At 40.0% G+C, this 11,434-nt stretch overlaps 1 protein-coding gene across 1 annotated transcript in view; it reads right to left on the reverse strand.

Annotated features, from left to right (window-relative positions):
- The window catches only part of LOC143433985 (uncharacterized), a 29,862-nt gene extending 21,033 nt beyond the window's left edge, over nucleotides 1-8,829 (reverse strand). The window contains exons 1-3 of the mRNA XM_076928145.1: nucleotides 8,608-8,829; nucleotides 1,252-1,378; nucleotides 991-1,051 (exon numbers count right to left, since the gene is read on the reverse strand). Coding sequence (XP_076784260.1) covers nucleotides 991-1,051; nucleotides 1,252-1,378; nucleotides 8,608-8,829 — 410 coding nt within the window. The remainder of the gene's footprint in view (nucleotides 1-990; nucleotides 1,052-1,251; nucleotides 1,379-8,607) is intronic.
- Between the last annotated feature and the right edge of the window lie 2,605 nt (nucleotides 8,830-11,434).

The following is an 11,434-nucleotide window of genomic DNA, read 5'->3' on the forward strand; positions in this document are numbered from 1 at the left end:
CCACATTCATTACCTGATCAATCATTTTACCAATATGAATAAATTTTGCAGTCAGTCTAATAATAAAGAACATTCATATCTTAAGGTTTTATAACTTTGAGGTTCAAGGTTGCTATATTTCTATATGATGTATTTTACATGTCAGAAGATATCAGGGTATTAAAACACTGATTGTTTTGTTAGTTTTTCCTGTAGTGTGAATCACACCACAGCAGCACTGTGAGCCAGGACAAACAGAAGAATTTCTAAACGTCTAGTACCCATAGAGATTTTCTGCAGTGTGACTTGGAGATGTCCCCAGTAAATTCAGAAAACCAATTATTTGCAAACACCTATCATATTCAGAAAGATACTACATATCTTCTCATTTTTTGGAGTAGAAAGAGGTATGTTGCTTCTTTCAACATCCCTATGCTCACAAAGTTTTATCTATTCTGACACTTGATATACCCATTAATAGAAGAACGACTGAAAGGTTTACATATTGAATTCACACCATTTGACATTTTGTTCTTTGTAGACATGTGGTATATGGATTAAGGTTTCTCCATGACTTTCTTCACTCTCACTAACTGACCACTCAATAAACTTAGAAATGTCACTACAGGAATATGAGTATCACCAAATTTACCATGGACTATTTGCTTATTGGATGGGTTTGGATATATATTTATCACTACTCACAGTGCAACATCTAAATATTATGAGACTATTCAAATTGGTAGTTCCAAAGCAAAGCTCTAATGGAGCTACAAATCAATTAAAGGTATCTCTTAAGGCATTGTTTCCATGTCTTCTTCCTTAGAGGAATGCCTTACAAACATAAATCAGATAATTGACATTGAGGAACATGGCTTTGGGAGAATATTATAATCATAGCTATACTTAAAGGATTGATTTTTTTTACATGCTTGCTTTTCATTAGAGCTTCCAGAACACAATAAAATTTCCTCACAGGCATATTTGTATTAGCTTGCACATGAAAACTACCTTTCACATCTTCTAGAACTTTGACGTTGTTCTTCAATATGATGATTTTCCCAACTGTAACCTAAAACATAGTTCCAGAAAATGAATGATATAGTATTGGAAATTAGGTAAAATTCAAGTTATTGTGAATTTTGACAGCACTGAACCTGATTTATTCAGCTCAATCTTCCTTGTTCTCAATTGAAATAACAGAGGCTCATCAATAACCAAGAATCACTTGTTCCATTATTTTGAAAAGCAAAACAAAATTCACAGTCTTACCTATAGCAGTGAGGTTTTGGTAGGTTTCAAGCATCACATCTTTGTAGAGATTCTTCTGGGAAGGATCCAGCAAATTCCACTCTTCTGCAGTGAAGTTCACATGCACATCATCATAAGTCACTGCATCCTAAAATATTACACACATATGTACAACAGAAAGCATGATTATGACATCACTGTAAATAAATGGATACTTTCTAGACAATGTATTAATGTAATTCTTGTGCTTCCTCCACTTATTTCCTGAAACAGAAGTTATAATCTAATCGTTCTGTCATTTTAGAAGGAAATTGAATTATAAGTTTCACCTGTGTTGTTTCTGATCCCTTTGAATAGGATAAAGCCTTGCAACACAAATGGCAACTGGGAGGGATATGCAGGGGGAAACAGATCAACAGTACTGAGCACACATCTGAAAAGCTGTATTAACAATTACTAACTACAAAAATGATGGGCAAGCTGCATATATTTGCTCATGTCTTTAATCACATAGGTACAGGCAGGTGTATGTCATTCAGCTGGATGCCAGCACAGTCTATGCAATGACTTTCAGGACAGCAAAACTTACATGTTAAGAACCTCACTCTGCTACAAAATAAACCAGGAAACAAAAATGATAGAATGAACTCACAGTTCTTTACTGAAGTTACTGCAAAGAATTATGCATTCACTGCAGTTCTGTATTCACCTTGCATAAACATAAAGTGAACCAGCTTAAACAGCAACATTAATTAAATTTTATTAAAAGGTAATGCATGTGTAAACAGTTAAAAATTTACAGATGAAAATATTAGTAATATATATGTTTTGTTTTGTTTGTTTTTGTGTGTGTGTGTGTTTTCGAGACAGGGTTTCTGTGTATAGCCCTGGCTATCTTGGAACTCACTCTGTAGACCAGGCTGGCCTGGAACTCAGAAATCCTGTCTCTGTCTCTCAAGTGCTGGCATTAAAGGCATTTAGTACCACCACCCAGCAGTAATGTATATGTTGATCAGAAATAAAGAATGCAGTTCAGCAGCTATAGCTCAGGAGATGGAAGCTCTTGCTGGTCTTACACATAATAATGGTCAATTTCTAGCATACACATGTGGACCACCACCTGTCCATATCTTCAAGATCATGAGTTCCGAGGCCATCTTCTGACAACAGTAAAGATGAGGCACACATTCATATTCATGTACCCAGCCATAATACACTTATTTATAAAAAATTTTACAACAAACATAAGAGGCAGAACATCATACACCTGCAATTCAATGAATCTGAAGCATCAGATAATATTGATGACATGAGCATAAGCAATCCAGAGAAATAGAATATAATTTATATATTAGGCTGAATTTCAAAATTAAATATGTGGATGAAGAGCAGCAAAAAATCATGTGCTTATTGAACAAAAACATGTCAGGTGGCTTATGTGCTTTCTATATCTACAATCAGAACAGGAATTGCTTAACAGAGAATTTTGTTCTAGAAAACCAAAAACAGAATGAATAAAGTTAAAAATATAAAACCACCAGGTTTGCAAAATAGCATAGCATTGAACAGCAAATGTGTGCACAGTGTCTTATGTGATTGAGGGACAGAGTCCAAATGGGGAATGTATGGGAGCATGAGAAGAAAGCTGAAGGATCAGATTCAACCACAACACTGGAGACACCCAGAACAAAGTTTATCCTGTCTAACAGAAATGTGGAAGTAAAGCTGGAGCAGAGAATAAAGGAGTGGACTATGAAAACTTATTCAATTTGAGGCCAACATGGACAAGCTTGAATCTATGACATTATTAAGGATACTCTGTGATGCTCCCACACAGGAGCCTTGCATAATTGTCCATTGAGAGGCTCCACCAGCAGCTGACTGAAGCAGAAGCAGAGATCAACAATCAAACATTGCATGCACCTTGGTAACTCTGATGGAAAAGTTGGGGGAAAGATTATGGGCACTGAACAGGATAGGAACTCCAGAGGAATACCAGCAGCCTCAATTAACCTTGATACTTGGGGACATTAAGAAACTGAGACAAAAACAATAACACACACAGGCTGGACAAAGGACCGATGGCCTGTAAGTAGCAGATGTGCAGCTCAGTCTTCATGATGGTCCTCCAACACCTGTAGCAGGAGCTGTCCCTAAAGCTGCTGTCTATCATTGGAATATGTTCCCATAACTGGGCTTCCACATCTGGCCTCAGTTGAGAGGATGCACCTAACCCAATACAGACTTGATACACCATCATGGATATCCAGGAGCACACAGATTCTCAAAGGACCAACAGGAGATACAATAGGAACTCTGTGAAGGCAGGTGACCTAAAGTAGGGACTCCACTAATTCAGAGCCATTTTATTTATAATAACTTGAAAGTGGAAATGATACAGGTGCTGCTCAACCAAAATATGGATATAGAAAATGTGGTACATTTACAAAAGAAAAAACTATTTAGGTATTAAATACAAGGAAATCATGAATTTTGCAGGCAAATGGATACAGCTAGAAACTATCATCTCGATTGAGGTATCCCAGACCCAAAAGCACATACATGTATGTACTCACTTACAAGTGAATAATAATCATAAAATACAGGAAACCCACACTAGACTCCATAGACACAAAGAAACTAAACAAGAAGAAAGGCCTAAATGAACATGGTCGAATCTCACTCAGAAGGGGGAGTAAAGCAATCATAGGAGGCAGATGAAAGAGAGAGAACTGCATGGGAGAGCAGATAAGAAGGGGAAATCAGGGAGAACCAGCAACAGGTGTGGTGAGAGACAAGCGAGGGCAAGAGGGGGAAAATGAATCAAAATCTGCAGCTGGCTACTCTGCTGCTGTGATTGACTCCTCTAAACAAAAGCATCTCAGGTAATAAATGTCTGTTGTACATGGTTCTGTCAGATCACAGTCCATCATTTTGGGAGCTTAGATTAGAAACTGAAAGCAAAAGTATGGACAATTAACTCAGCCATTCTGGATCTATGACGGGGTTGAAGACCTATGGTCTCATAGCCAATCCTGGCTATTTATCTTGAGAGAAATGTTTTGAGTGGATGGTTTTCAGCTGACATTCATTCTAAAGCCAAGGAAAAATCCAGGTTCAGAATTAAGAGTTTTAGTTAGGATAGATGACAGAGGTTCTGGTTAGTCAACAAAATGATGGACTGGGTATTAGGACTATCTTGTACCTCACTGGTACAAACTGGCATAATTATGCTCTAATTGTATTTTGAGAGAAAAGTTGTATTTTAACAGGAAGGGTGATATGTAAGAGAAACTAAGGTGGGAAGGAGTACCAAGAGGAAGAGAAGGAGTAAGGAGAGGAGGAGAAGTAGGAGAGGAGAAGCTAGGTGATGAGAGAGAGAAGGGGGGGGGACATGAAGGCAAATGTTCACATGTCTCCACCAGTCAAAGATAGTTGATATATCTAGGTTGAGTATTGGGTTACACTTCTGACTCAGCATTACCAAACTTATAATGTCTTTAATTAATATTTTTTAAAAAAGTATATAAAAGCAAAAAAAAAAAAAAGGCATGGGATAGGGGTTTTCTTGGGGAAAGGCATGGGGAAAGGAGATGGCATCTGAAATGTAAATAAAATATACAATAAAAAAGCATGGACAAACACTGTCTCCTGGCTTGCTCTCTTGCTTGGTCACTGTCTTAAGCTCAGCCTGCTCTCTCATCCAGCCCAGGACCACTTGCTTAGGGATATTGCCATCCTCAGTGGAGGAGCCTTCCTAATCAATCATCAACACTGTCTCTCACAGACATAGCAACCAGCCATTCTGATGAGGGCAGGCCCTCGATTGAGGCTCCTTCAGATGACTGTAGCTCTGAAATGCTGAGAACTTAAGACAATTATGACACAGAAAAATAATAAATGAGGAAGTTGTTATAACCCCAACCCAAGGAACTAACCATATAAATTACAGGAGCTTCTCCCACCACAAGAGGGAGTTGGAGTTGTGGCTGAGCAAGGACAAAATAGGGAGGGCATTTGGCTCAGAGCAGGGAAGAATCCACTGGAATGGAGAGCTCAGAGGCTGTGCTGACCTGGGGTGAGCATCTTTAACTCTGGGTTGCCAGGCCAGTGCTACCAAAGAGGAGGCTAAAACAGCTGGAAGGTGGACAGAAAAGCAGATTATACCACACAACTGGAAATGGGCACCAACAAAGGACAGGATCTCTGGTCCAAGGAAGATATGCTAAATTTGTGAGAATCGATGAAGAACGACCTTCTATCTCATGACAGCTCCAAGTTCAAAACTACAGAGTCACACATGAACTGGGCAGAGGGTAGTTCAGGAGGTAGAAAATGAGGTCTTTGTCTTTCTACCCTGTAAAATAAGGTAGGCAGAGCCTGATTTTACCATTGATGCTGTCTCGAAGAGCTCTCTGTCATGGACTAGTCAGTTGGTCTAGGTCCTGTTGTTAAGAAGGATTTAACCCAAGGTGTGGGGCTGGTAACTAAATCCATTAGGATGGAGTCTGTCTCATTTCCTCAGTGAGAGAATGACAAAGTGCCACACACAATGCAGACAGCCACAAGGGGGCGGTAAAGGCTACCCAGCAGATTCCTCCACTCAGAGGAGAAAATGAAGACAGGATGACAGCTGTGAGCCCTGTAGCAGGGCTCCAAGTCTGCTCTAACCTTCCCAGAAATTAAGACCAGAGAAACACCATCCACTATACCAGGCTCTGGAACATATTTGAAGCACTTTGGGGCTGCGACTCTCCACCGTATCCACTGTAGCAGGGTTCTCGGTTCAATTTAGTCACCTCCCTCCACAATACTCAAAAACCTGAAAACCAAGGCACAAAGACACAAATCTGGCAGACAAGCCACTGACATAGAAACAATGGTTCATCTTAACAACCAGCCTTTCAATCCTTTAGTTGGGAGTCCTGAGCGTTTTGGGGTTCCAGTCAATGCACTAAAATGTTATGTCCACATCACAGAGGCCCCAACGACCAACAAGGAGCCTATTGTAATGCAAACACATGGAGGTCTTTATTATGAGCTCTGTAATAAGGATTCTTACCAGTCAGCTTCATGTGAGATCGAATCTGAGAGACCAAGTCTAGGGGTGCTGGGTATTTATTGCAGTTACAGCAAGATTGGGACATTAACACACAGGTCAGCAACTTAATATTTTAAAAGCTGCATGACTGGCATAATCTGCAGGAACAAACCAAGGGGGTAAAATCATCTGACAACCATGATGGGTAGGCTAACTTTTTTTCTGTATGGTGCATTAGTTATCTATATGAAACTTAACCCTGCAGTTGTACCTTGACTGGCTGTTGACAAGGAGGGCTTCTCATAAGATATTTGCTCAAGTGGACTTTGTGCACTCTCTAAAACAGAACTGATTGTGCTTTACAAACTAATCTTTGTGCCTGAGGTCCTTATTATTGAAACATGCTCCTGTTCATGCACAAGCCATGCATGGCAGTAGAAAAGGTAGTTTGTCCAAAGACCAACCTCACTATCTGTTACTGCACTGTTTGAAACTGTTTTTCTGAGCAGGTACCCCACAGCTCTGGAATCTCAAAGTATTAGGGTTTCAAAGGTAACTTCAATATTACAGTCTCTTTGTTTTTTTTTTTTTTTTTTTTTTTTTTTTTTTTTCGAGACAGGGTTCCTCTGTATAGCCTTGGCTGTCCTGGAACTCACTCTGTAGAACAGGCTGGCCTTAAACTCAGAAATCCGCCTGCCTCTGCCTCCCAAGTGCTGGGATTAAAGATGTGCACCACCACCACCCTGCAATATTACAGTTTCTTATTCTAGTATCTGGGATCCACACAAGAGATTGGGTCACTTCACCAGCTCTTCCCTCTGTAGCACTCTAGGTTTGCTTGACTCCACTTTACTGCTGCTGCTGTTCTTTCTGCTCATCCCATGGGACTGACATCTTCAATATGCCGGGTTCTTCCCCTGCAACTGAGATTCACTGTTTTCCTCTTGTACATTCCCTTCACTGTGCCAAGCCTTAGCTGCTCTGCATGACAGATTCATTTATGCAATTAAAACCAATACCACCTGGGTGATTCTCACACATGATCAACTCCAGGTGCACAACAAGGGACAACCTTGGCTATCTCTGGAACACAGCTTCTTTGTCCTCTCAGAAAACACTCACAGAAGATTTCACCTCAGTGATGCTGGTTTCTTCTTCATCACCACTAATTTTTTAACTACAGCCAACCAGCATCAATTGTCTCAGTCGTCCCTTCTATTCTTTTCTCTAACAGCAGAGCCACATGGACAAAGCTGCTGAGTTCCTCTGCTTGCTGGGGCTGGAACATGGCCCCTTCTATTACATCATTGCCAACCTTAAATTTTTCAACAACTTCACTGCCTAAGATTGCTGTGCTTGAACTTGCTCTGTAGATGAACCTTGAACTCAGATCTACATGGCTCTGTCTCATGAATGCTGGGTAATACATGTGTAACACTTTGAGTGTATCTAAGCTTTTCTTTACCTAAAACTTGTTTTGTACCAGGACGATTGAATCAGAGATCTGCTTGATGCTCATCTCCTGGGATTTAAGGAAGGTACCACTGTGTCTGTACTTAAGTGTTTTATTTTAGATCTTAAAGTGAAAGCCCAGAATAGTAATCACAGCCCATCGATGGTCAGTTTCACACACACTGGTGACCCTTGTGTCCGCATGAAAACGATGACCAGGTGAAAATTGAAAGATATGAAAATTTATGAGTGGTAGGGGAAGTTTTTATGACCCCTAGAGCTGAGCCAAGAATGCAGGCCAGCCGGTTCACTAGCTCCAGGTTCCAGGAACCAGCTGACCACAAAGAAAGCAGAACTAAAAATACAGGTCAGCTGGGTTGTTCTGGGAACTGGCTGACCACAAATTAGATGGTTGAGCAAGGTTACATTCTTGAGAAAAATATGTACAAGATGTTTCCCACATGACTGACTGAATAATGAGTTGGGACTTTTCACTATTTTTATGATGTTCTTCCTTGGTTTCCCATTCACACCCCTGGTTTGTGTTTTATTCATTTAAATTCCCTTCTCCCCCTGGCCTCCATATCAACACCCCTCATTATGAGTCTTGACCTCAGCCTGGCTGATTCCTGAAATAAAGCCTCTTTCTGTTTGCTGGCCTCAATCTCCCAAGACTAGAGTGAGGGTCTCCCCTTCTGGGGGTCTTTCAATAATAACGCCCAACATGATACAGTTCTCCTTTATACAAGTCTGGGGTGTGTCCATAGGTCTGCCAGCCAGTAACTGGAGGCAGCTCCAGTCATGCCCCTGCCTAAGATTCACAGTTGCCTCCACACGCTCACTGGTAGCCTGGAACCTCTGCTTCCACCCACCTGACACTGTACCTGGAAGCTCCAGTCATCTCCCTGTTCTTTGACAGTGGTGATTGGATCACGTCGTCGCACGGTTTGTGATGTCAGAAGGAGCCTGCTGATGCCACCGAGACCCTGTGCTCCTCCGGGATCACCACAGCAGTGGCAGCGGAGGTCTCCGGGCTGGTGTGGAAGACAATCAGCTCCAAGGGGATCTCTAAACACGTGGTGAGTGCGCCGGCCCCAAGCCTTCATGGGAAATGTAGTCTCTGGCCAGACGCCATGTTGCTTTTTCCTCGCGCCATTATGGTATATGTAGTTTGAAGGCTGGCCGCCATCTTGGATTGAGTTTGCTACACATATGCAGTTAGTTCTCCAACAGCCATTTTGGCACTAGTTCTTATGGGAAATGTAGTCTCAGGTCAGCAGCCATCTCTGTGTAGCCCTAGCTGTCCTGGAACACATTGTGTAGATCAGGCAGGCCTTGAACTCAGAAATCCGCCTGCCTCTGCCTCCCAAGTAGTGACATTAAAGGCATGCGCCATCAATTATTAATCATTATTGGCTATTGATTAGAATTGATTATTGATTATTGGTTAGCATTGACTGAAGAAGTGTAGGTTACCCTAAAACTAATTATGAGCCCAGGCTGACCTCAAGCTCACTGACCTCGAGCTCTCCCGTGTTCTCCACCCAAGCATTGGAATTCATGCACCACCACACATGGCCCCAAAAAGGAATTTGTTTTTGTTTTTGTTTCTTGAGACAGGGTTTTTTGTTGTTGTTGTTTTGCTTTTTTGTTTTTCGAGACAGGGTTTCTCTGTATAGCCTTGGCTGTCCTGGAGCTCACTTTGTAGACCAGGCTGGCCTGGAACTCAGAAATCCGCCTGCCTCTGCTTCCCAAGTGCTGGGATTAAAGGCACTGCCAGGCCGAAATAAGTACTTACTAATACCAGTTTTAAAACACAAAGAAACAAACAATTCACCTTTGTTTTATAAAAAAAAAAAGTAGGGCAAGTACAAAAAACAAAACACTGCCCTAGCCAGACAATGGTGGCCCACGCCTTTAATCCCAGCACTTGGGAGGCAGAGGAAGGGGGTTTTCTTAGTTCAAGACCAGCCTGGTCTACAGAGTGAGTTCCAAGACAGCCAGGACTATACAGAGAGACCCTATCTCAGAAAAAAACACACCACCCTGTTCAAACTCCTTTATATATGTAGGTTGTCAAAAGAATCTATAACTCAGATTAAAGGTGGATGTGCACATCTCAAAAGAGCAAGATTAATAAAGGGTTTCTTACTTCAAAAGTTGTAATTAAGTAATATGCCCCACAGCAAGCAGGGTTTGAGTTAGGGTTAGGGGATTAAACAGTCATTGTTAGGATTAGGATAAGTGTTTTTAGAATTAGGTTTAGGAGGTTAGGAAATTAAGAGGTGAGGGTTAGAATAGGATTAGGCTCAGGGTTAAGGTTAAGGTGGCCACCATTATTTTTGATGGTCCCACTGTGTCAATATTATCCCTATTACACAAAGAAGAAATATCAGGCCAAAAAGTATTCATTTTATATCTTAATAGTTATTTTATTCTCATTTTTTATAGCTTCTCTCATATTCATAGAAAGACTTCTCAAAAGACTCTAAAAGTTTTTCCAGCCATTTGCCTCCAAAACTAGCAAAGGAAGCAAAGACTTTGATATTCACAGAACCCCACAGATAATCAAAAGATAAGTTGCCAAGAGCCACACAGCCTGCTGCCAGCAGAGAACATTTATGCTACCCTATGCTGGGTCTCACTGTCAGCTATTCCTGCAGTTAATTTTCCTCTGAGATAAAATGCCCTTCAGTATTCTTCTGCTCTAGACTGGTTTACTTTCTGCCCAACATAAAACTGTGCTTACTAAAGATTTCTATGTGAAGTTTTCACTTGACAATGAAAATTTGGAAACAGGAATCCCAGAGAAGCAATAGACACAAATTCATGGCTTATTAAAATTGACTTTTTATTAATTATATATAGAATATACACATGAGACATGGTTTGTTATTCACATCATATACTTAATAGCCAATGAATTGCAAGTAAATTAAACTTGTTAACTTGACCCTAGTTCATTTTGTTCCTGATGAAAATAACAATTGATATGAAAGGACAAAAATATATTTAATCAATATATCCACACAGGTACAATAAATATAAAATGATAATATGGGTCTGAATCTTTCCTTGGAATAGGTAACATGTTTTAAAGAGTTTACTACTCCTAGATCAGAAGATGTTTTTAATACTGGACATTGTCCTCACTCATACAAGACTAACACATCTATGACTTTAATTATGATATATACATATTTTAAATTTTATGCAGGCATAAACATGTTAATAACTTAAAAGATATTTATATCTAGTAAATCTTCTTTAAAAACAGATAAATATCCAAAGATAGGCAGATCCAGCACAGGGCTTATCTTATCTTCTAAATTAAACCACAGCCATTTTCATATCTTTAGCTCTGTTAAATTAAAATAATCACACCAGGGCTTTTTAAATGTTACCAAACCTCTATCAAAAAACCTCTATCAAGAAAAATGACATGGCTGGCCAGTATCTGTACAACTTGGAAAGGTAATAACTACTTAGGTAATATAAAGTTGTCTCCAGATGTACTGCGTAAAGTATTTTTAATGTGACTGATTGCAGGATGTCTACAGTCTCAGAAGAAACACTGTCATTTTTTGTATGTAAAATGAATTATTTCAGTGTTATCCTAGAGTGAACTATGATAATTTTGAAATGTGGTGCCACTGAGAACTTAGAAAGAAGGAATATAAATTGCTTATTTCTCACCCCTGAATATATATT

The sequence above is a fragment of the Arvicanthis niloticus genome (assembly GCF_011762505.2).
Source record: "Arvicanthis niloticus isolate mArvNil1 chromosome Y unlocalized genomic scaffold, mArvNil1.pat.X SUPER_Y_unloc_2, whole genome shotgun sequence".
Lineage (NCBI taxonomy): Eukaryota > Metazoa > Chordata > Mammalia > Rodentia > Muridae > Arvicanthis > Arvicanthis niloticus.